Genomic DNA, 25,443 nt, shown 5'->3' with positions numbered 1-25,443 from the left:
ACAAGAGGCCACCAAACATAAAAGGATGCTCCATCACCTTAGTGATTAAAGAAATACAGATCAAAAGAAGGCTGGGGGCCGGGGTACCACTACCATTTTCTGGGTATGTAAATTCATGTAACCTGGGCAATTTTGTGATACCTTTTAAATTTAACATTGTAAGTTTAAAATTTTAAATCTTTCTATTTTTAAAATGCACATAAACATATTTACCCAGTAAGTCCACTTCTAGGTATTTATCCTATAAAACTTCATTAAAAAAATGTACACGGATATTTACAGTATAGACTATAAAGAAAGTGGAACTTTTGTATATGCACGTCAAGAGGAAATTAAATAACTACCGGAGATTCAGACAGCAGAATATGACTTAACCTTGAAAAGGGGAGCCAGATCTGTATACAGACATAGAAGGATTCTTAAGTATAGAAAGAAATACATGTGCATACAGACACGGTCTTATATTCAAGGAATGCTCCTAGAAGAGGAATGAGGCAGGTTATGTTAATGAGAGAAGTAAGCTGTGCAGTAGGCATTAGGGAATGGTGGGGACTCTGGTGAAGTGGAGAAAGCTGCTCTTTGGATCCAGTCAGTTAGATATTTGGCTTTCTCTGAGAAGCTGAAAAATGTAAAATTTCCCCAATTTTACAACTTTGTTGGCCAAACAAAATACATCTCTGAGCCTGGATGGAGCCCACAGGCTTCTGCTAGCTTATTCTCAGACAATGTTTACCAAATAGTTTATCTGGAGCTGAGGAGCAGAGAACATCTGAAGTGGGGGAAGCCACTGTAACATGATCAGTTGTCTATTGGTGTGATGTTTGAATTTTTTGGCAGTAAGCAAAGTTTTGTAGTTGTTTCCTTAAGGCATCAAAATAACGTTTCTGCTGCGTTTTTAAAACATTGAAGTGAAATGAACTGAATCACCTCACAAACCCTAACAGAAGACCCCTTGAGGCCTTCCCACTTTCTCCTGACTTTACCTTAATTCTCATCTCAGAGGAAGTCCCCAAGAAAACGTGAAAAGGAAAAACCGCCTTAGAGATGGGCCTGGTACAACCTGCTCATCTTACAGCCGGACCAAGTAAAGCTGCAAATGGGGACGAGACGCAGCCAAGGTCCCACCACAAGTTCAGGACAGTCCTGGGACGTAATGGATTTTGGCCCTTATCCCAGTGGGCTTCTCCCTGAAGACCCAGCCTTTGGTTCCCTGTTCTCAGAAACAAACTCGCAGTCACCGCATACACTGGGTGTGAAGCCTATGAAACAACCCCCAGTGTGCGGAGGCTTCACGGCCCACACTTTATTTGCAGCCATCGAATCTTCCTGGGTTCTGAGCCTTTGCATATGCTGTTCCCTCTGCCTGAAATACTGTTCCCGCCTTTACTTGGCATGACAGTCTCCACACAAAGGATCTGGTTTCATCTCGGGACACTCACTCCGCTCTGTATTGCAGCAGCCATGATGAGCTCCTTGCTGTTTTCCAAATGAGCCGCGTTTCCTCGGCTCTCGGAGCCGTTGTATGTGTTGCTCCCTCTGCCTGGAACTGGCTGAATCCTTACACGTAGGTCAGAGCTGAACTTAAAGGCATTTCCTCCAAGAGCCGTTCTCTGACCCCACACGTCCACACTGTTCTCCCAGGCCAGCGGAGGTCCCTGCAATTAAATGACTGTTTGCAGGATGAACTTGAGGTCTGTCCCACCCCTGAACCGGCAGCACCGTGAGGTCAGGCGCTGCACCCCTCGTGTCCACCACTGGGTCCCCAGCGCCGTTCCAGGCCCTGGTTCTTGGTTGAGTAAATGAACAACTGCCCGAATCTCCCATCCATCAGGGAAGCTGACCCCACCCCCAAATGCCCGCTCCGCCCTCTGAACTCCTAGTTCTTTGCTCAGAGACGTCCACCCTCCTCTTAGCATTTCCACTGCCCTGCGGTCGCTCTAGCCGTGCCTCAGTTTGCCCACTGCCCCGGATGCTCAGGCCAGGCCTGGGTCCTCCTTGTGCCCACCTCACGGTGTAGAAGGGGCTCCAAGCTCCAGAGACAGGGCTGCTGGACCGGCATCCCAGCGCATCTCCCAACAGCTGGACTGCAGGCCAGCCGCTCTCTGCTTCTGATTCCTCCTCTGTAGAAGGGGTCACAGTGACACCGAAGACTATCAGGGACTAGAACTGGGAGCCTAACGCCTAATCTCATTGGGTTATTGTGAGGCCTCTGATAATCCACATAAAGGACCGGGGACGGAGTAATGGGGCTCAATACACGGCCGCTTTTATGAACGGACAGGAGGGTGGACGGTGAGAAGTGCTTCCTCTCTGCCCGGCTCAGCTGCTCGTCCTGGTTCTTCCTGCTTCTGTGCCACAAAACGAGCAGAATCTTGCTTTTCCCCCTTTCTTTTCCACTATTTGGTTTGGTTTTCTGGGCCCAACTCCCCCCAGGTTTGGCCTTAGGGTTCCCCTCGCGGCATTCCCAGACCTGCCTGTGAGCCGGGATTCCAGGGGCTGGTTAAGGATGCTGGTGCCCGGCTGCGCCTCCCGAACCCGAATCTCGGGCTGCAGCGCAGGCAGCTGGGTTTTTAACAAGCTCCCGGGGGGTTCCGGGACTCAGCCAGCTCGGAGAACCACTCACTGCCCAAGGAGGTGGTCCAACCCCAACACTGGCGGATTGCTCCGGATACCCTCACCCAGACGTCGTCCAGACTTCGTTGTCGCTCTTCAGTCCTTGATTAAGCCAATGGCTTCCTCACTCGGCTCATACATCCTCCTGCAATAATAGTTGGACATAAACTAAAATTTATTCTCTCTCTCCTAGCTTTGAAAGCTGCACAGGAACGGTCAAATTAGATATTGATGCTGGTGAAAAAGACAAGCACCCGCGTGCATTTTCTAAGTTCATGGCTTATAGTCCTGGCGCTTCGGAGTCAGGCCCCTGAGTCTGAGTCTTGGCTGCCTAGGGCCTTAGGAGCCACGTGACCGTGACAAATTGTAAGAGCTCGGGGTGTCTCATTTTTAAAGTGGGGACAAATAAATAGAAGGGCCACAGACTTTGTAGTTAAGAGTCAGGGGTCCTGAGCCAGGCTGCCCGGGTTCGAATCCCGGCTGCACCACTTGCTGGGCAAGGCAGGTAACTTAGGGTCTCCGTGTCTCTGTTTCCCTGTAAAATGGGAGCAATGAGAGTCCTCACCTTAGAGGGTTCTAGCCGGGCTCGTTGGGCTCCTACGTGGAGGACACTTAGAGTTGTCAGTGTTAGCTCTCGTTACTTACCAAATCAGGGGGCTGTGAAAATGAAATGAAACAGCACACGAAAATGTTAGCACAGGGCCTGCCTCATGACAAGCCCCCCAACAGTATTAGTCGAATTAATCACTTGACCCAGAATGATCTTTCCCGCCTTTTCTGGTTAGTTCCTACTCTTTAGGCCCCAGGTTAAAAGTCACCTCCACCTAGAAGCTAGCTGTGATTTCCCCCCGCCCCCCACCCTTGAGATTAGGTTTCTCAGTGCTTCCCCACCTAGCACTTAGCCCAGTTGCAATTAATTAGTTATTTGGTAACAAGCAGTCTTCAGTTAGCCAGAGAAGTGAGTGCACATGTTGTCAGGGGTCGGGCCATGGCAGCAAACTCAGCAGCAGATACAATGGGATGGGGGGTGGGGGGGCACCTGTGAGCAACCAGCTGAGAAAGAGGAAGGCAGCCCCGACAGCCAGCTGGAAGGAGGGGCATCAGCGCCAGCTCTTGGTGTGGCTGGGAGTGGGCTGGCTTTCGCAGGTAGGCCATGCTGTCCTGTTGAACATAAACACCTTCACAGAACGTCAGTATGACACAGGGCCAGTCTGTGACTGTGCCGGGACAGGACAAAAACAAGATCCCTCTGTCATCTTATCTGAGCCACAGGATACCGGGCACCCCCTCCCCCACTAATCTGAGGGACACCTGCTCCTCTGCCTGTTGGAGCTTTAGCCCCTGCTTCTTGGTGATATTTATTAAGACACCCAATCATAGACTTTTCCCCACTTCCTGGCGGCTTCCAATGCAGGCTTCCTTGATCCCTCCCCCAAAATCACCTAAGAGCTCCAAACCTCTCAGAAGCCCTTTCTAGCACCTACTTACTCAGATGCTCCACAGTTCCCATGGTATGAGGTTTCCCTCATTGCAATGAGTCATAAATTTGTTCAACTACAGGTGTGTCCCTGGTGGTCTTTGACCGGAAGACATTGACACAGGGTAGGCCCAGCCCCACTAACTAATTTTGTTTTTGTTTGTTTTTGGTGAGGAAGATTGTCACTGAGCTGACATCTGTGCCAGTCTTCCTCTATTTTGTATGTGGGATGCTGCCACAGCATGACTAATGATGAGCAGTGTGTAGGTCCACACCCAGGATCCAAACCTGCAAACCCTGGGCTGCCGAAGCAGAACGTGAGAACTTAACCACTCCGCCACCAGGCCGGCCTCCCTAACTGATTTTGAAAGCCTTACAAGAGAATCTGAAGTTTCAGTTTGGCCTTTGGGCCCCAAGTTAGTGGTTTAATTTCTAGTCTACTAGATTGTAAATCTCCCTGCAAGCAGAGACCTAATCAGCTTTGTTTTCCTGCCCCCAGCACCAGGCCTGGCACATCCCAGGTACTTGGTAAAACAGTTATCAAATGGGCGCAGGAAAGGGCAGCTGTAAGGATTAAATACGTTAATGTGCGTGAAGCACGCGGTATCTGTCGGCCCCATCACGAGAGCCCAGTGAGGGCAGCTTTAGGACTGTTTTGTGCCAGATGCTGGAGCTGAGATCATGGAGATGACAGTGGAGAATTCCAAGCCCACTGGGGAGGACAATTTAGTCGTAAGACACATAAGCCCAGGTGTCTTTTTTTTTTTTTTTTGAGGAAGATAGCCCTGAGCTAACATCTGCTGCCAATCTTCCTCTTTTTGCTGAGGAAGACTGGCCCTGAGCTAACATCCATGCCCGTCTTCCTCCACTTTATACGTGGGACGCCTACCACAGCATGGCTTGCCAAGTGGTGCCATGTCTGCACCCGGGATCCGAACCAGCAAACCCTGGGCTGCCAAGCGGAACGTGCGAACTTAACCACTGCACCACCGGGCCGGCCCCAGCTCAGACATCTTTGACGAGTACAGCACTGTGCAAAGAGTTAATGGCGTAGATTGGCCCCAACGGGGGAAGCCAGGGAAGAAATTGTGAGTGAGATCAAATGTATGATAGGCCTTAAAAGACTCTTCGGCCTTTGGGAGGAATTTGGTGGGAAGTGGGCATTTCCTAATGGTGGTTTAGAAGTGGGGAAGCTCAAGTTACATCTGATAACAGCAGCTAGAGATGGCACAGGGTGTATGTGGTAGGAGCCATGCTTCAACTTTGGCCTTTATTCTGAAGATGCTGGGGAGCCACTGAAGGTTGTTGAGCAGGTGAGTGACTTAGTAAGACAAACTAATGATTTGCCAGAAGGATCTGGCAATAATAATAATAATAATAGCTAATTCTTATGTAGTGCTTATTATGTCCAGGCACTTTTCTAAGTATTCTATATGAAGTAGTTTTTCTCCACCATCAATTGGGTACTAAGAAGTTTTATCCCCATTTTACCAATAAGGGAGTAAGGCGCGAAGGGGCTAAATAACTTGTCCAAGATGACAGAGCCCGAGAGCAGCAGACCTGAGTCTCAACCCCATGCAACTGGGCTGCAGAATCCGTGCGCTTGACCACTACCTCCTACCCCTTAGCAAAGGCCTCATTGCAGTGTTTCTCAGACTCCCTTGTGCCAAAGAACCATCCGGAGCTTCAGTGAAACACGCAGATACCCAGACCACCCCCCTGGGGTAACGTCTCGGTGGGACGGAGGGACTGCTGAGCCCGTGTGCCTGGGCGGGTGTACACCACACACGTGAGAAGCCTCTGGAAGAGTGCGGAGGCCTTTCCGTTACAGAGAAAAATGGATTTTTTCCTCACGAGGAGAATTCCGGGTTTTCAGTTGGATCGAGGACCCTAAATGTGAATCTTCAGCATGGACAACATTGGAAGAAAACAGCAGTAGATTTGAATATGTGACAATGAAGTACCACCCTTACTCTGTAAAGGTCATTTACAAGTCAATGAGGAAAAAATGAATATTCAATAGAGAAAAAGAGCTAATAGCATAAACAGGCAGTTCAGTAAAGAAGGTGTGTGAATGAATAACAAATGTTGAGAGGGGTTCCTCCTCACCAATTACAAAAGGAATGCAAAGTAAACTTAAATGATCTCATTTTGTCCTGTCAGATAGTCTGTGTGGTAGCCAAGGGAAAGGGGAGAACATAAATTGATTTAGATTTTCCGGAAGGATCTTATAATTATCTATCACCAGGCAATAAAATGACCACGCCATTCTGACGAATTCTTCAGCTTAGAGGACGGTATCCAAAGAAACTAGAGATACGTTAAAAATTCTGGGTAGGTATTACTTATGAAAGTAAATACTTAGAAACCAACTCAATGACAAAGAAATGGGGCTGGTTAACTGTGTGACAGCCAAAATAGAGGAATATTCTGCAGCTGGTAGAAATTGTGTTTTGGATGAAAGATAACATGGCAGACTGCCTTAACATGGTAAAACTTTTTAACCAAAAAGGAGAATAGAAACTGATTGAAGCCATGATCCCAGTTTTATACTTTTAAAACTCTGCATTCAAACAATGTGTTAGCCATGTCCTCCATCGTTGATTCAACAACTGTTCTGAGAGCCCCTGCCCTTTGCCAAGTTCTGTGTCAGGTGCTCAGGGCCAGAGATGCAGAGAATCAGGCATCTGTCTCCACGGGGCCCATCCAGCCAAACGGAGGAGAGGATGGGCATTAAATAATTTCCCAAATAATTATTTAATCACAGCAGAGATGAGTGGTTCAGAGAAAAAGTACAGTATATAATGAGCATACGATGCATGGGTGGATATTGCCCTGTGGTGTCAGCATTGGGCAGCTTTTTTCTCTACATTTTTCTGTACTCCTTAGATTTTCTACTATTAGTGTTTACTTTCCTTTTGAAAAAACAATACATTTTTTGATTGCGAAAAGAAAAGGATTTAAAAAATGGAGCTTTTAAATTGAAGAAGAGAAGGGAGAGGCAAAGAGGGTCAGGGCAGTCTTGGGGTAAAGGAGCTGTGGTTGGTCCGTGTGAGCCCCACAGTGTGAGACTCCCGTGGGTACCAACCTCAGAGCAAGCTTTGGGTTCTCTCTGAAACTTGGGTAACAGACGTGCATTTTAAGCCACGTAGTGACTGAGAAACTGACCCCCTGAGTTGCTGCTGCTGCTGCAGACCAGGCTGAAGGCAACAGACAGGCTCTCGGGTGCACACCTGGACACCCACGAGAGCGGGGGAAATCCCCAGGAGCAGAAAAACAGAAGCGAAAGCCCGCAACAGGTGTGTGAGGCTGCGAGCTGCGGCCGGGGGGAGCCTCACTAAACATGGCACTTGAGTTCAACAGCCAGGGCCAAGGAGGGATGGCGCTGGGCTCTTGTGTAGAGTTAGAGATGAGACCCCCACCTAAAGCAGCGGCCCTTGCTACACCCTCAGTGAAGAGAGCGCCTAGAGAACGTTCTTCACAGGGGCAAGTGGTCCTCTACCAGAAGCAGCTCCCACCTGAGGCTGAGTTGTCCCACCTCTGCGGATCTGGGCTGCCCGGGGTTGTCTCTGCTGCCTTCACTTCTGCTGGGCACTCATATCCCCAAGGCCGATGCCACTCGTTATGTCAAATCTGAAGATGGACTGATGAATACATCCGTTATTGTGTATAATTACTGTAATGCCGGCTGAGAGCTGTCCAGCACTAACCGTGTGCCCAGCTCAGCTCGGAAGTCACTGATCACATCCCCATTTTACTAGGAAAGAGCTGATGAGCAGAGAAGTGACTTGGTCAAGGCCTCATAGCTAGCAAGCCGGGGAGACAGAAGTTAGTCCCAGGTCAGTCTGACTATACACCCACACACACACACACAAACACATCTGGGAATGAGGGGCCACTCCAGCATCAGGTCAAACACCCCAAGGGGCTGAGGCAGCCCCGCGGTGATCAAGGCCTCAAGGCTTTCCCTGGGGTATCTGCAGGTCTCGCTGTTGTCAGGGGATCCTGGAAGGAAGCCGAGTGTGGGGGAGGGCAGGGAGGGCACGACCCTCATAACGCCAGCCAGGGGCCTTCAACAAGACTGGGTGACGATGCCCCAGGCCCCTTTAGTGGCTGTTAAATGCCAGACGCCTGCAACAGAATACTCTTAATAATTATGTGTGTCCACCTTCTCTAGTGAAATGACCCCTTCTCACTGAGGCCACCCCATCAGCCTGCTTGAAATTGCATGCCCCCCAGCGCTCTCTGTGCCCTTCCCTGCTTTATTTTCTCCGTAGCATTTAGCTATATATTTATATTAGCTGTAGAGGATATATTTAGCTGCACCATGCCAACTAGAGTGTCGGCTCCATGGAGGCAGGGTGTCACTGATGTGTTTCCAGTGCCTGGCACACAGGAGGTGCTTAATAAGTACTTTGCTGACTAAACCAATGAGTAATGACAACTGCAATAGCAGTTTTACACGCCTGATCTCTAGTCCTCACAACAGTCCTAGGAGACAGGAATGGAAATTGTCCCCATTCTCCAGGTGAGGAAACTGAGGCTCAAGGAGACAAGACTTAAGAGCCCAAGCTCTTGGGCAACCCCTTTGTGGCCTAAGAGCCATCTACTTGGGGTGACTCACGTTGTGTGTGACTAGCCCCACCCCCACAACAGTCCCTACAGTTGGGTGCCTGTCTCTCATTGCTTCCTGCCACCTCCCCAAGACACCAAGATCACAGGCAACCAAGGCAAAAATAGACCAACGGGACCACGTCCCACTCCTGTGCATCAAAGGAAACAACAGAAGGAAAAGGCAGCCTACGGAACAGAAGGAAATATTGGCAAACCATGTTTCTGGAAGGGGTTAATATCCGGAGTACTCCATTGTTTCCTCTCTACTGGGACTTCCCATGACACAGATGCTGAGGGTCCTGGTGGAGGGACAGGTGGGCGGTTAGGAGAGGAAGCCCAGCCCGTCTCCTGGAGGGTGGGACATCACGGGCTCAGGAGGATGCAGGGCCACACTGACCTCCCGGGAGGACTTCACAAGCTCAGCTGTAGCGAGGGCCTACCCGTTCCCACAATCTCCTACTCCAGTGCCTTCCAGCCTTCTTTTTGTTCAAAAAGTTGTAGAGCAGTTGGGGCTGGCCCCGTGGCCTAGTGGTTGAGTTCTGTATGCTCGGCTTCAGCAGCCCAGGTTTGTGGATTCCGATCCAGAGCACGGACCTACACTGCCCATCAGCCATGCTGTGGCAGCGATCCACATATAAAGTGGAGGAAGATTGGCACAGATGTTAGCTCAGGGCTAATCTTCCTCAGCAAAAAAAAAAAAAAAAAAAGACCAGAAAGTTGGGAAGTCATGAGAGCATGACCAGTCATCCTAGTTTTAGCACTGAACGACCTATGTCCTGGCTAACTCCTCAGTCCCAGGCCAACAAGGACAGTTGATCATTCCTGTTGAGTCTGGTACCCAGTGCCCAGTTCTCTTCAACTGTGGTAGCTAACATTTATGAAGACTGGACCACGGCCACATCCTGGGCTACTGATTCTCTCATTAAACTTTGCAACAACCTCATGAAGTGGGTAAGGTGATTATCCCCACTTACAGGTGAGGGAACTGAGGCTCAGAGAGCCTATGTAACTGGCCTGAGGTCAGGCACAGAGTAAGTGGCTGCACCTGGACTCATATCAATTTGAAGATACATTTTAACATGGATGGAGGTGCATCTTCAAATCAGTGGGATTGCTGTCAGCCAACAGGCAGTCACAAAACAGTTGCCTTTGCGTACCTGTCAACATGACCGCCGTTGATCACATTTTTGTCTTGAGCATACCTTGAGCAGAGGCATGTGCACTTTTGGAACTCCATGTATTGAGTTTAATTGCTGTTGAAAACATCTCCCAAGATACTGCCTGATGATTCAGGCTGAAGGTGAAGAGTAAATGTGACCAGAAAGACCTGAGACAGCAGCGGGGGGTCAGTTTGATATTCATGAAGCAGATGTTTGTTGTTGGAGGAACAGCTCCAGTCCTTGCAAAGCAACAACCGAGAAAGACGGATTCCTTCAATTGGACAAAGCTGGGTTTGGTTTCACCGCTGCGATGTGTGGAAAGGATGGTCCAGCTAGTGGTTCCTAAGCTTGAACATGTCCCAGAATCACCTGGGGGCTCGTTAGAGCACAGATCGCTGGGTCCACCAGTTTCTGATTCACTAGCCTCAGGTGGGGCCCAAGAGTTTGCGTTTGCAGCACATTCCTGGGTAGGTCTAGTGCAGCTGGCCGGGGACCACACTGAGGACCGAGCAGAGCAGTGGAAGCAGGAGCAATAGCTGAATCCCAGAGAGCAGATGAAAACATCTCAACAACAGGCACGTGTGGCTGACTCACGCCTCAGAGAGACTTGGGGTGAAGAAGAAACATCAGTTTGTCAGAATCTGCTGGCTGACATGAAACAAAAGCCGCTTAACTTCCCTCTGCATATTTCAATTGAGAAAAACTGAACCCATGAGTTTACTCTAAGCAAATGCTGGTAGGACCAGGGGTTCTGCGACATGCATCAGAATGATGCTGTCGCTGCCAGAGGTACCCAAGAGGAGGAGGTCAGGAGCCTGGGTTTCCTGTCAAATGTCCAAAGAAGTCTAAAAGAGCTCGTTCGATAAATGTAAAATTTCTAAGGAATATCAATATATATAAAATATCTATGGAATACGAAAGCATTGCATCATAATGTGTTTAATTGGCAGCTTTTTGAATTGATTGTACATAAAATAATGGTGCATCTTACAATCAATAACATCTTAGAATCAAAGAAGGATAATATTCGTTGTTAAGAGAAAATATAACTAGCACCTCAACCTGTGACATGAATATTCCTGCTTCGGTCAGAACCAAAATAGGTAGTGATGTTAGGTTTGTGCTGACGTAAGTATATTCTGTAAATACAAGGGCCAAAATGTCGAGGGTGGTGCCTCAGTGTCTGAAGTTTGGGAAACAGGATATGACAGTGGGTCTCAAACACATTCGCCCAATGAACAAGCCCGTCGGTCAATTTACTCCTTGTTTGAAGCCAAATTTCCATGTGACAAATTACATGTCATAAAGGAAGAAAGAAAATATTTCCAAACCCCAAACCATAAACTTAATTAACAAAGTAGTCACAACATTTTTTATAAGCGGAAAAAAGAAATTTGAGACTGCCTATTTTATCTTTTATAATGACAAAGATAAAGATGATAAAGATGTTTGGTCTCTTTTTTCTTTTTTCCTTAAAACTTCAGTGAGAGTATGAGAATTTTTTTAGGAGTACTTGTTGTAAAGAGTACTTGTGTCTTTAGAGAGTACTTGTAGTTTTGCCCGGAATTCCTTTGATCAGTTTCTTTCTAGTTGGTTAGGATTTTGTGATAAAGCTTATGAAAGTACCCAACATTTGACTGAAATTAGAAAGCCTATGTGGCGTAAAGGATAGGGACTTTTTTTGTTTATTCAGTAAATCTAGATTTGGATGGTTTCAGAGCGCTACGTCAACATCTGATTTTCTTGCTCTCCCCTTACGGTTACAGAATGGCTGCCACAGATCCAGGCATCATATCCTCACTCCAGCATGTCCAAAGACAGGAAGTGGGGTAACCAGGGCAGCAAGAATGAGCTTTCCTCAACTGCCTCTCTTTCTGCCCTCAGTTTTGTTTTTTAAATCAGGGAGAAAAGCTTTTGCAGACACCTCCCAGCAGATGTTCTCTAGTGTTTCATTGGCTAGAACGGGGTCACATGATCCCTCCTAAACAGCAAGGGAAACTGGGAAAGCAATCTAGCAGGTTCATTCTCTATAAAGGAAGATAGACAAAGGGAATAGTTGCTGGGTGTTCATATTATGAAAATTTAATCATCCTCATATCTTTTAGTTTCAGCTCCAGAATTTGTTTTTGAACATGGCTATCAAACTTATCTGCCCACGGAAAGCAATGAAAACCAGACAGCCACTGTCATCTCTCTCCCTGCCAAGTCACGTGCCAAAAAGCCCACGGCCCCACCTGCTCAGAAAAGGCTTAACTGTTGCTATCCAGGTAAAGGCAGCATTGTGTACTACGTGTGTAGAGGATGTGACATTTAGCAGGTTCCAGGGCCCTAACTCATGAATTTCTGACGTCGATGTGCCCTAAACCGCCCGACTTAAAAATCAAAGCCCCACAGCATTTACATCATCACCTCTCTGTCCCTCTGTCTCTCTCTGTCTCTCTCTCTCCCTCTCTCTCCCTCTCCCTCTGCCTCCCTCCCCCTACTCACCACACCTGTGGGCTCCACGACCTGTATAGCCACAGGCCTTTGACATGGGACTTGTGAGAACTGCAGGGTTTTGTGAATTTTCTTTCCTGTTTCTAGCTTAGGAAGATATTCAGAAAGATTTTTCCTTTCATTTAAAAAAAACTTTTTATTTGGAAGTAATTTCAGACTTACAGAAAAGTTGCAAAAAGAATACAAAAATTCCTGTACACCCGTCATCTAAATTTCCCAAATGTTAGCATATTACCACATTTGCTTCATTGTTCTTTCTATGCATACATATATTTTTCCCTAGTTTTAGAGCAAGTTACAGACGTGATGTCCTTTTACTCATAAATATCTCAGTGTGTATTTTCTAGAAACAAGGAGGTTCTTTTGTAAGACCACGGTACAATCATCCAAACCAGGAAATTAAAATTTACACACTATTATCACACCTACTGATCTTATGAAAATTTTACCAAGTGTCTCACTAATGTCCTTTATATCAAAAGAAAAACATTTTCTCCCCAATTGAGGAACCAATCCATGATCACACATTGTATTTAGTTTTCCTGTGTCTTTAGTTTCCTTTAATCCTAAACTTTTGTCTTTCATGATCTTGACATTTTTGAAAAGTACAGGTCAGTTATTTTGTAAAATCTGCCTCAGTGTGGGTTTGTCTGATGTTTCCTCGTGGTTAGGTTTAGGTTATGCCATTTGGGCAGGAAGCACCGAGGGATGTTGTGTCCTTCGTGGTGCATCGTATCAGGAGGCACGGGATGGCTATTTGTCCTGTTCCCGTGGGGTTAACTTTCATCGTGTGAGTAAGGAACTTTCTGCCAGGTTTCTTCACTCTCAAGGTACTGTGTTTCCCTTTGCAATTAATCTTTCCTTGCCTTTCCAAGGTTGCCAGTTCAAGACTGCCTATGGCATGAAGGACATGGAGCGTCATTTAAAAATTCACACAGGTAAGTAACATTTCTTTGGCACACGTGCCCAAACACAGGCTCTGTGCTGGGAGCTGGGGATCCAGACACGTCAGACACATCATGCGACACAGAACCTCACTGGCTGTCACGGGAATACAAATACAAATTCAGTAAAAACAAGATGTTGTTTCTACACATGATTTTGGCAGAAGATGCATAAAGCAATAAAATCTAGTGCTGGGACACATAGGAGCAAATTTGCTAGTGGAAATGTGGACTGCTACAGCAGCCGATTAATGTGCCAGGATTAGGTAAAATTTAGATGCCATATTCTCCACATTTTGAGGAGATGATCCTATAAATGTGTGCGTGCGTGTGAATGTGTGTAATGCTTGGGAAAGAGGAAGAAGGGGAAAGAAGAGTAACTTGTCTGTGTCTTTCCATCGTATCATTGGATATAGTGAGTGTGCGTTATTTTTGCAATTGTGAAGGGGAAATTTAATAAATAAATACTTTCTTTTTAAAGAGAGAAAAGGATTAATGTATGGAAAATGAAGAATGTGATTATTTCCAGTGATTTTGATTTTCTTTAGTATAGTATTTTTATGTCTCTCAGATTTTCTGCATGGAGAAGGAATTGCTTTTAGACTATTTTTAACAAAATGTTAGAACCTCATCATTTAAATGATACAGACGTGTAAATTCAAAGAGTATAAACGTGTCTAAGGTGGGGACACACTGAAATTTGCCTTGGGCATCACTGATGGCCCAAAGCCTGCTCTTTAGCCCCAGCCTTCGGAAGGTGAACTGCCCCACAGTTATCTCGTATATTCCTTGGCCGTGGCCAGTGACCGCCTTCTTGCAGGGGATCATCATATCTGTTCAGCCTCACAGTGGCGTGTCATTTGGATTTACTCTAATTATCGAACTATTAGGTTATTAAGTTTCAAGTCCTGGTAAGCATTCTTGATGTAACAAGCAGTGGATCTCTCCGTGTGGGTTTCATCTGTTGAAGTTCCATCCGTCAAGCGTAGCATTTTGATCATTGCAAGAGTAAAGTGCTGTAATTATTAATGATGATTGGGAACCATTATAAAAATATTAGTGAGGACAATGACCTTAAGTCCACTTCTGCAAATCTTCCGAAAGCATCTTCTACACACAGTTGGCCAAGCTTGCATTTGTAGCTAGTTTCTGGATAACCACAGCGTCTCCATCATCTTCCAGTGGACAGTTGACAGGAGGGTGTCCTTCCCTTAGTTACTTTCCGAGAGAAGGGTGTGACCCCAGGACAGCAACAACAATAGGGCTCTTTACCAGCAGAGCTCACCGAAAACCATCCCGCTTCACCATCATCCAGCATCAGCTCAGTGTTTTAAATACACAGGATGGCGACCACGGGAGCTATTTGGCAGCTGACAATACTGAGAAATTCTTGTTCGTGGATTTTTAAATTTGACTACTAACATTTTTAATATTAAAATTATAATCTTTTGGGGCCGGCCCGGTGGTACAGCAGTTAAGTTTGTACATTCTGCTTTGGCGGCCTGGGGTTCACCGGTTCCGACCCCGGGTGTGGACCTGTGCACCGCTAATCAAGCCATGCTGTGGCAGACTTCCCACATATCAAAAATAAAGGAAGATGGACATATATGTTAGCTCAGGGCTAATCTTCAGCAAAAAGAGGAGGATTGGTGGCAGATGTTATCTCAGGGCTAATCTTCCTCAAAAAAAAATTTTTTGTGAAGAATTATAATCTTTAATACACTTTTAGATGTAGTCTTAAATGCCAGATGTTTATCCTATAATGATAGTGATCAACTTTGGCTGACAGTTGATATTAGCGCTTGGCTATTTAGGATTTGGCCAAAATACGTATTTGATATATAAAGTGAAAAGTGAAAATTCTGACTCGCAGACCACTTCCTTCTTAATCTATGCCCAGAAGTCACCAATCTTAGTAGTCTACTGTGTCTCATTCTTAAATTCTGGCAAGCCCATACCAGGCCTAAAAACACACAGTTTGCTTTTTCCATTTCTTATTAAGTTAATATTGTATGCACTGCGACTTGCTTTTTTCCATTTACTGTTGGACATCTTTCCACATCAGTGTGTGCATATCTATTTCATTCTGTTCAATGGCCAAGTAGGGAATTGGTTAATTTATGGTACATTCATACAGTGAAATACTTCAGCCTTAAAAATCACGTTACAGATATTTAATGATGTGAAAAGATGATCAAAATTACTTTGTGGGGCTGGCCCAGTGGTGTGGTGGTTAAGTTCACACGCTCTGCTTCAGTGGCCCAGGGTTCGCTGATTCAGATCCTGGATGTGGACCTACACACCACTCATTAAGCCATGCTGTGGTGGCATCCCATATACAAAATAGAGGAAGATTGGCACAGATGTTAGCTCAGGGCCAATCTTCCTCAAGCAAAAAGAGAAAGATTGGCAACAGATGTTAGCTCAGAGCCAATCTTCCTCACTAAAAAAAGAAAAAAATATATTTTAATTATTTTGTGAAAGAAAGTAGTCAGTGGAGAAACAGTGGTGCATTTGGCTTAGAAAGCAAGACCATCTGGGTTCTAATCCCAGTTGTGGAGAGAATTCAATAAAGTCATTCATAGGCACAGTGCCTTTCAAAGGCGAAGTGTTTAATTTGATGTTAGCCAACATAGTTTTTGTACCAAAAAAAGTACACAAACACAAAAATAATTGGAAAAATGTCCATCAAAATATTAGCAGTTGTTCCTGGGTGGCAAGTCGTGATGTGTGTCAGTGAGGTACAGGTTATGGTGCTGTAAGAAAGAAACCCAAACCCCAGCTCAGACCAGGTGGAGCTTCTGTCTCTCTCACACACCTGTTCAGAGGGGAGCAGGTGGTCTGGAGCAAGAAAGTGGCTCTGTCGATGAGATCGTGCCGGGACTTAAGTCTCGTCTGTGTCATTACAGTACGTCATCTGACGTCCTCCACCATCTGCAGGTGCGATGCCCTCTCCTGCCTGTCCACCCCCACACCTTGGGTTTACAGCTGTTGAGAAGGAGGGAAAGAGAAAAAGTAGAAGGCAAGCAGTTTCCTTTCCAAGAGGGACACACTGACCTTCTCGCCATTTCCTTGACGAGCACTTCATCGCAGAATCACCTCGCTGCAAGTGAGGCTGAGAAATGCCATCTTTAGCAGCTCAGCCACGAGCCCTCCTAAAACTTAGGGATTCTGAGCTTTAGGGCGAGTCTGTTGTGAAAAGGAAAAAGGAGGGAACGGATACAAGACACAATGAGCAGTTTCTTATTGTACTTAGCTGTACTTTAAAATTTTTGAGTTGCCTTCTATTTTTAATTAATAAAGAATTCATACTCATTGCAGGAAAAATAAGAAAACACCAGTAAGCAAAACAGAAAAATAAACTCCCCCTCTCCCAGGCTGTTAGCTCTTTGCCAGTCATCCATCTAAATAGCCTTTGGTGATTGTGTATTACTCTTTTCACAAGGCAGTGGGAAATAAGTGTTCTTCTTTTTAACTCTTGTTTCCTGATCCCATCTGTGTGCGTGTTTGAAGGAGACAAACCCCACAAGTGTGAAGTCTGTGGCAAGTGCTTTAGCCGGAAGGACAAGCTGAAGACCCACATGCGGTGCCACACGGGTGTGAAGCCCTACAAGTGTAAGACCTGCGACTACGCGGCTGCCGACAGCAGCAGCCTCAACAAGCACCTGCGGATACACTCCGACGAGCGGCCCTTCAAGTGCCAGATCTGCCCCTACGCCAGCCGCAACTCCAGCCAGCTCACCGTCCACCTCCGATCCCACACAGGTCAGTCCCTCGCATCGCTCTCACTCTGTGCTCCCCATTTCCTAGTGCTTAAATCATAAGCACCTTAAAGCGTTTAGTCACAACGCAAGTAAATGAACTGGGGGCGTTTGGTCATCCCATTGTTTGCCGTTTTGCTTTTCATCTGCCCAGAAGTACCTTTCTCAGTAAAATAGGAAAAAAACATCAAGTTTATAACTTTACATATATCTTGCGTAACTTTATAACTTTGGCACTGCTGAGGTATGTAATCCAGGTGGTGCGCTAAATGAAATAGACATGCAAACAATGCATTTTTAATAAATTTCTCCATAATGTACGGTTAGGCCTTTCAGCCATTTTTAAAGTATAATTTGATTAGTTCAGCATGGGAGAGCTTGATCGAAAAACTCAGCAGAGTAGGTAACTCAACAAATTATGTATATTTTTCTTTTGGCAAGTATATCAGTTAGCTATTGATGCAATGATGCTGTGTAACATCCACCACAAAACCTCAGTGGCATATTATAATAAGCATTTATTGTTCACATATTTCGGGTCAGCAGGGGGGTGGCTGGACACTCCGTTGATCTTGGCTGGGCTTAATCCTATATATGGGGAAGGCTGGGTCTCCACTGAGCTTGGCTAGGGATCTCCTGGCTGGCCAGTGGCCTTGGCTCAGGCAGTCTGGCTCTGCTCCACGTATTTCTCATCCTCCTTCTGGGACCACTGGGCTACCCTATGCTTGCCCTTCTCATGACAGTGGCAGAGGTACAAGCAAGCGTGCCCCAGTGTGTAAGCCCATTTCAAGCCTCTGCTCGCATTAAGTCTGCAAACATCCCCTTGGCTAAAGCAAGTTATATGGGTGGGCCTGGTGTGAAGGGATGGGGCTGAGCTCACCAACAGTGTGAGGTCACCGCAAGGTTACACGGCAAGGCAAGAGATACGAGGAGGGGTAAAGAATTGGGGCCATTTTTGCAAATAACCATAGTTTACCCCACCATTATTCACATCTCTCTGATATGCAAAATGCATTCACCACCTCCTAAGACCCCCACAAGGCTCATCCAATCATAGGCTCAGGCTTAAAGACCAGGGTCCTGTGATCTCCATCAGGTCTGGATATTGCTTCTCTTGACCTAGAGACCCCTAAAGTAAAAAGACAGATTGTTCATCCCCACACTCCCAACGTACAGTGAGGAAACAGAGCCAGGATCGTTATGATAATCCTGGTATTTGAAAGGGAGACACTTGGCAGTCACTGGTCCACAGATTTCTGAACTCCCTTTGGGCAGAGGTTCCCAGGTCCCCCCATGTTGGAGACAGCGAATATTTCTTGATTAGGCCTTGCCTCAGCTCCCTGGTTCTTGACTCTGTCCACGGGAGCATGCTTTCCTTCACCGTCCTTAGCCACTTCTGAAAAGGACTGGAAAATGTACCTCTGAGAAACTTTCTTCACCTGCTTCCTGCCTACTGAACGTTGGGGATCTTTTTAGATTTTGTTTTAATCTAGGCTGGTGACAGCTTTGCTGGTAGAGCTATCTCAAAAACTTGGTGAGTTTCCTGTGTGTCAATGTGCCAACAGCCACACCTGCAATTCTTTTGGAGACTTGCCTCTCCCCTAAACCCAACTACAGGCACTTTCAGCCTATAACTTTCTGTGGGTCGAATCCTTTGAGACTCCTAGGAACCTTGTCCAGCTGAGAAAACCTACTTGGCACCAGCTTAATTCTTTTGGAGATTTTAACAAAGCCTTACATTCACACCCCTCATTTCTCATTCAGTTTTCCCTCTGAGACCAGTTCCCTGAATATGATCTTTGTCCCCAGGCTTTTGTCTTACTTTGAAAACCTTTTGCTGGTGGAGATGAGAATCTTTATCCAAGCCAGCACATCTTTGATTTTCTATATTCTCTCTGAATTCCGCTTAGAAAATGGTCAGTTTTATTTTTAGTTTGTCTCTTTCTTGTCGTACTTTTATCATATGCAGCTTGTAAGACTTCCACCGTTCTGTCCGGAATTAATCTGTATGCTCAAATCCAAAATTCAGTAGATATGTTTTCAGTCTTCTGAGTTACTGCAGGAGATAGTTTTACCAATTGTTTGCCATTAAATAGTGTGAATTGCCGTTTTTCCAGCCTCTACCTCCTAACACATCCTAAAGCCAAAGCTACGTATTTCAGTTTTCTGTTATGGCAGCACCTCACTCCTAGATACCAGTATCTGTATCAGTTATCTATTGTCACAATAATGCAATGTAACAAAACCCCCCACAAGACCTCAGTGGATACAACAAGATGCCTTTTCTGTTCACGCATTGGGGATCAGCTTGTTGTCGTCTGTGCAGCTCTGCTGCTCTTGGCTGGGCTCACTTACAAGTCTGAGGGTCTGCCAGCTGTGGGCTGGCCGTGCACGAGCCTTGGCTGAGGTAATCCAGCATTGCTCCACGTATCTGTCATCCTCCTCCTGGGACCAGTGGGCTAGGCCGGGCTTGACCGTCTCATGGCGTTGGATGACAGAGGCACAAGTGAGCAATCCCAAGGCACAAGTCCATTTCAAGCCATTACTTGTATCACGTCTACTTAACATACCATCAGCCAAATCCAATGACACAATTGAGTCTATTAGCGGGGGTCATGGCAGGTCATTCCGCCCCTGTCAGGAGAGCATACCTAATCACATACATGGCAGAGGCCATGGCTTCACGGAGGGATGGGAAGTGGGGATATTTGGGGACATTTTTGTAATCTCCTACAGCAAGTTAAGACATTGGCATAACTGATGCCCAACTGATTTTCTTTGGAAATGTCCCACGGCATAAGATAGAGTAGCTGAGGGATTCATTCATGAAAGGTGTTGAGAATCATTTTGACTCGTAAGGATAAACTTACCATTTATAGCAGCATCCTTAAATTGGTCTGGAAAAGGTGCATTTTCTAAAAATTTAAACATGTTCCCCTTATGCATCGTCTCCATTGAATGTTCGTTTCCCTTGTATAAATTGTGGCATGGCGCTTATAAAATTTTACAAACAGTAAAATTAATAGGATCTTGGTTTTGCCCTTCCATCGACAGCTACATGGTCAGTTGTCTTAGGAGCAACCTAAACCCAAGAAAGATCTGTCAGCTTAAATATTTATCAGTCACTTATTCATTCAACAACATTCATTAACTCCCCACTATGTACTGGACACTGGGGATCGGCGGGCAGAAACGAACATAGTCGTTAGCTTTGGACAGATACTGTTACTGACCAGTATGCCTCATTTAAGAAGTAACTAGGGGCCAGCCCAGTGGCATAGTAGGTAAGTCCACATGCTCCACTTCAGCGGCCCAGGGTTCATGGGTTCAGATCCTGGCTGCAGACCTACACACGGCTCATCAAGCCATGATGAGGCAGTGTCCCACATACAAAATAGAGCAAGACAGGCACAGATGTTAGCTCAGGGCCAATCTTCCTCAGCAAAAAGAGGAGGACTGGCGACAGATGTTGGCTCAGGGCTAATCTTCCTCAAAGAAAAAAAAGTAAATATATGATTAAAGGGAAAAAAAAGGTGATGATGAAAGGATTTAAAACCCTTGGCTTTCATGTCAGAAAGTGTTGTTAAGCTCTGCACCTCAGCTCTGAGATTGGTTATCTGGTGTTTCTGGGTTTTACCTCTGCTGATTGCTAACAGGAGCAAAAAATTTGTCGCTAATTTGGGCAGGGCTGTAACTGGAAAACCTAGTAGGACGTTCGTTCTGGAGCAGAGACTCTTACTCTGGGTCCATAGACACCTCCACCCAGGGATCGCTGAATAGAATTTAGGAGGTCCATGAACTTGGACGGGAGGACAGTTACGTCTTCATTTTCACTAACCGGTACTGAAATGTGGTGTGTCCTTCCCCTTATGAAAATAGGCAGCCCATCTGCTAACAGTGCCTGTGAACACGTCGCCAGGAGGAATCACAGATCTTTTCCTAACAGTTGTTGCAGCGAGATCAAAATATCCTCTACGCTCTTCTCGATTTAGAAACGATTGTAGTGACCGACCCGCCGTGAGATCTTGTTATTTAACGCATGAATCCAGCACACGTTGCCATAGCACAAATCTTTTTCTTTTAATGTTTTAGCAACTCTTTCCATATAATTGGTTTCCTTTGTATTCCTGTTGAATTTTAGTTTAGTTCACTTTGTGCATTTATACAGTATCCTGAGAAAGTTTCCATGGGTTTCACGAAACCAGGAAAAAGGGGTCAGTGGCATAAAAAAGGGTTAAGAACAACAGTCTAAGGCAGAAGTTAGCAAACTTTCTGTAAAGGGCCAGATAGCAAATATTTTAGGCTTCACGGGCCATACAGCCTCTGTCACGATTGCTCACCTCTGCACTTGTATTGTGACAGCAACCATAAACAACATAGGAACAAATGGGCGTGGCTGTATTCTGGTAAAACTTTATTTACAAAAACAGGCTGTGGGCCCACAGGCTATAGCTTCCCATTCCTTGTTCTGGAGTTTAGTTTAGTTTAGTCTGCATAATCTCAGTGGTGTTTAGTCATACAAAGCATTGGGTTTGGGCTTCTCCGTTTTCTAGAGGCTTGTTAAATTTGTTCCCTGCCATCTTTAATTGCATTTATCAAGCAGCACATGGTGGTGTTGTCGGCCTTATACCAGAAAGCCGGATCACAATCCCACTCTTGAGTTTATGGCCTAAGAAAGTGAACATCGGTCACATGAACAGCTAATTATGCAGCATCTGAGAATACCAGCTTTGGAGTCAGCCTGGCTTGGAATCCAAGCTCTGCCACATACTACTGGGTGACCAGGAGCAAGTTATGTCGTCTCTCTAGGCGTCAGACTCCTCATTTGTACAATAGTGTCTAGAACAATATTGATAATAGTACCCACCTGGTGGGAATGTTGGGAGCATCAAATGAGACCATTCTTGCGGAGTGCTCAGCAGAGCGCCTGCCATCCCAGAAGCAACTGAAGAATGTTAGCTGCTGTTACTCTGTTGGTTAAGCAATATTAAAATGGGCGGGGTCACCAATTTGCTTGAACTCTCAGTGCCTTAGATAATCTGGACTTGCCAGTCACTGACGAATCCTATTTGGAATATCACGTCCAGTCAGATGTTTGCAATTTCACTTTCCCTGCTCATCTGTCAGTGAATATGAGTTTTAAAAAACAAAATCAAAAGCAGCTGGATTTTGTAACTTCACAAGTAAAGAACGCAGCTGGCAGTGAAGGATAAATACATTCTGTGCAATAAACACGTCTTTATTAATAAAAATCTGCATGAAGTATAAGCTGGGCGTTTCAATCATTGTAAAAAGAATATTCTGATGAGTGAGCATGAAGTTGACTGATGGCAACATGTGTCCTTCAATCTGTTACAACACGTAACTCAATCAAAATCAACGGATTATGCAAAACTGTACAACGGTGAACGATTAACTAGCAGAGTGGGCACATTAACTCTATGAACGATAGCTTGATTGTTTTAAAGAATATACTAAGTAGATTCACAGATCTTATTTTCACTGGGACAATTAAATAGCTCTTTTCAGGCTCCGTTTTTCTTCTGGGTTTTGTAACGGTGGTGGCGCACCAGAAGCACGTGGTGGCGGTTTAGGTTTGGGGAAAGAAGAGAAGCCCCCGACCCCCCTTTTCTTCCTCCCAGGGGCTCCTAGGAGCTGCATTTAGAAGGTCTCCACCCGCCTGCCTTGGTTTAAGCGATTTTCTGGTGTGTGCTTCGGGGGGATCCGCTGTGATTGTTGCCTGCCTGTTCTTATGGAAACTCACCTTGTGTTGACAGGGGACGCCCCCTTCCAGTGCTGGCTCTGTAGCGCCAAGTTCAAAATCAGCTCGGACTTGAAAAGGCACATGCGCGTGCACTCGGGGGAGAAGCCTTTCAAGTGCGAGTTCTGCAATGTCCGCTGCACCATGAAGGGAAACCTCAAGTCGCACATCCGCATCAAGCACAGCGGGAATAACTTCAAGTGTCCGCACTGCGACTTCCTGGGTGACAGCAAAGCCACCCTCCGCAAGCACAGCCGGGTGCACCAGTCGGAGCACCCCGAGAAGTGCTCCGAGTGTAGCTACTCCTGCTCCAGCAAGGCCGCCCTGCGCATCCACGAGCGCATCCATTGCACCGACCGCCCCTTCAAGTGTAATTACTGCAGCTTCGACACCAAGCAGCCCAGCAACCTGAGCAAGCACATGAAGAAGTTCCACGGGGACATGGTCAAGAACGAGGCCTTGGAGAGGAAAGACACGGGCCGACAGAGCAGCCGGCAGGTAGCCAAGCTGGACGCCAAGAAGACTTTCCACTGTGACACGTGCGATGCCTCGTTCATGCGGGAGGACTCGCTCCGCAGCCACAAGAGGCAGCACAGTGAGTACAATGAGAATAAGAACTCGGATGTGACCGTCCTACAGTTTCAGATCGACCCCAGCAAGCAGCCCACCGCGCCCCTCACTGTGGGGCACCTCCAGGTACCCCTCCAGCCCAGCCAAGTGCCCCAGTTCAGCGAGGGGAGAGTCAAAATCATCGTGGGGCATCAAGTGCCCCAGGCGAACACCATCGTCCAGGCTGCGGCTGCTGCGGTGAACATCGTACCACCCGCGTTGGTGGCTCAGAACCCGGAGGAACTCCCAGGGAACGGCCGGCTGCAGATCTTGCGCCCGGTCAATCTCATCGCCTCTCCTCAGTCCTCTGGGTGTCCAAGCCAGGCAGGCGCGATGACCCAGCCAGCTGTCCTGCTGACCACTCATGACCAGACTGACGGAGCCACTGTGCACCAGACTCTCATCCCCACAGCCCCGGGGGGCCCCCAGGAAGGCTCTGGCAGCCAGACTTTCATCACCAGTTCGGGTATTACTTGCACTGACTTTGAAGGCCTTAACGCTCTGATTCAGGAGGGGACAGCTGAGGTGACCGTGGTGAGTGACGGAGGCCAGAACCTTGCCGTGGCCGCCACCGCTCCGCCTATATTTTCCTCTTCTTCCCAGCAAGAATTACCCAAGCAGACTTACTCCATCATTCAAGGAGGAGCCCACCCAACTTTGCTCTGTCCAGCAGATTCTATACCAGACTAGTACTTAAAAAAGCAAAAGACAGGGGAAAAAAGGAGTGACAAAAAAGAGATCATAAATAGAATTCTCTAAGAGGTTTGCTCTTAATGTTTTTTAAGGACTGTCGTGAGCCGTTGTCCACCCCCCACCCCGTAATAAATTGTAATTTTATACTGCTTACTCTAATTTTTTAACGCTGTAATAACTTTGAGACCACCTCTGACCCGCCACGTTATAACTGTTGTAGAATCTTAAACATTACCAAGATGATTCCCATGAGGGTCTGGAATTAAATGCGTTGAGTAGTGACTACATTTGTTTGTTTCCAACTTGATTTTGCAACTCTTATAATAAAGGTTTTTCCCACCTCATTCAATTTGTGTAGCAGATGGTACTTCCCAGCCTCTTTCAGTCCCCATTCTGAAATGCCCCCCAGTTTCGGGTATTCGTGTTTTCGTACGTGGATACAAACCTATTGGCACGAAGGACCATTTTCTACATAATGTTACATGGATATTTGACCCCCCATGAAAATGTGTAGTGCTAATAAGCAAAAATGGAAAGGTTTCCTAATAAATTGTTACATGACTACAATATACTGAATGTTAATGATTCTTTACAGTCATGATATAATTTGGGATGGAGGGGGTGTGAATTATCATATAATTCAAGAGAACTTGGAGAAGCAAAGGTTTTTAGTCCTCACTCAAATATTATACAAACGACTTACCTCGTTAACAGTCAACAACTCCGTATGTGTGGCGCCTGAAGTGACCCAACAGTTGTTTTCATTTTGAAACTTCAGACTCACGAACCTGACATTTCTGTTTGGATGCAAATATGATGCAAGTTCCTGCGCACCTTTAGGACAGGGTGTCCTAGGATGCCATTGTTTTATATTAATATATGTGCAATCCCAGGGTCCAGACGAGTGCGACTGGAAAAGCACCTAGGTTTTTCCAAAGCATAGGCTATATTGAAAAGATGGAAATTAAAATTTTGTTGTTTTGAATTGAAATGCTGTTTTATCAGTAGGTGGCGCCAGAGAGCGCACTAGAATTACCCGTTTATACCCGAAGACATGAGCTAGAGTCCTAATCGCTCTGATTTCCAGCCTCTGGCCTGATCTTCAACTCGTGCTGGGCTCTTAATAAATCATGAGTGAGTGAAACCTGCTCTCACAGGGTCAGCAACGATTGGTGAGGAGGGGAGGTTACTCTTGTGAAAGAAGCATATTTAAAATGTTATGAGAACATAGAGATACATTTTTACCAGAGTTGCCACCACTTTTATTCTTCCCTAATGCAAACTTATTTAATTAAAATTCTCATGCAGATCAGCT

The 25,443-nt window shown here is 46.1% G+C and overlaps 1 protein-coding gene across 6 annotated transcripts in view; it reads left to right on the top strand.

The window, feature by feature from the left end:
* Positions 1-25,443, top strand: part of ZFP64 (ZFP64 zinc finger protein) — a 99,638-nt gene that overhangs the window by 4,805 nt on the left and 69,390 nt on the right. For 3 of the 6 annotated variants that reach the window (XM_023626765.2, XM_023626764.2, XM_070247054.1), the window contains 4 exons: positions 11,970-12,131; positions 13,236-13,298; positions 16,818-17,069; positions 22,843-24,695. In XM_023626765.2, coding sequence (XP_023482533.2) covers positions 11,970-12,131; positions 13,236-13,298; positions 16,818-17,069; positions 22,843-24,125 — 1,760 coding nt within the window. In that variant the 3' untranslated portion in view covers positions 24,126-24,695. Of the gene's footprint in view, positions 1-11,969; positions 12,132-13,235; positions 13,299-16,817; positions 17,070-22,842; positions 24,696-25,443 lie in introns of those variants that run through there. The other 3 variants (XR_011430699.1, XM_070247053.1, XM_001488519.7) reach the window with 1 other exon arrangement.

Source organism: Equus caballus, chromosome 22, assembly GCF_041296265.1.
Source record: "Equus caballus isolate H_3958 breed thoroughbred chromosome 22, TB-T2T, whole genome shotgun sequence".
NCBI classification, from domain to species: Eukaryota; Metazoa; Chordata; class Mammalia; order Perissodactyla; family Equidae; genus Equus; species Equus caballus.
Note: the sequence above shows the minus strand (reverse complement) of the source record. Positions and strands in the feature narration are given on the sequence as shown.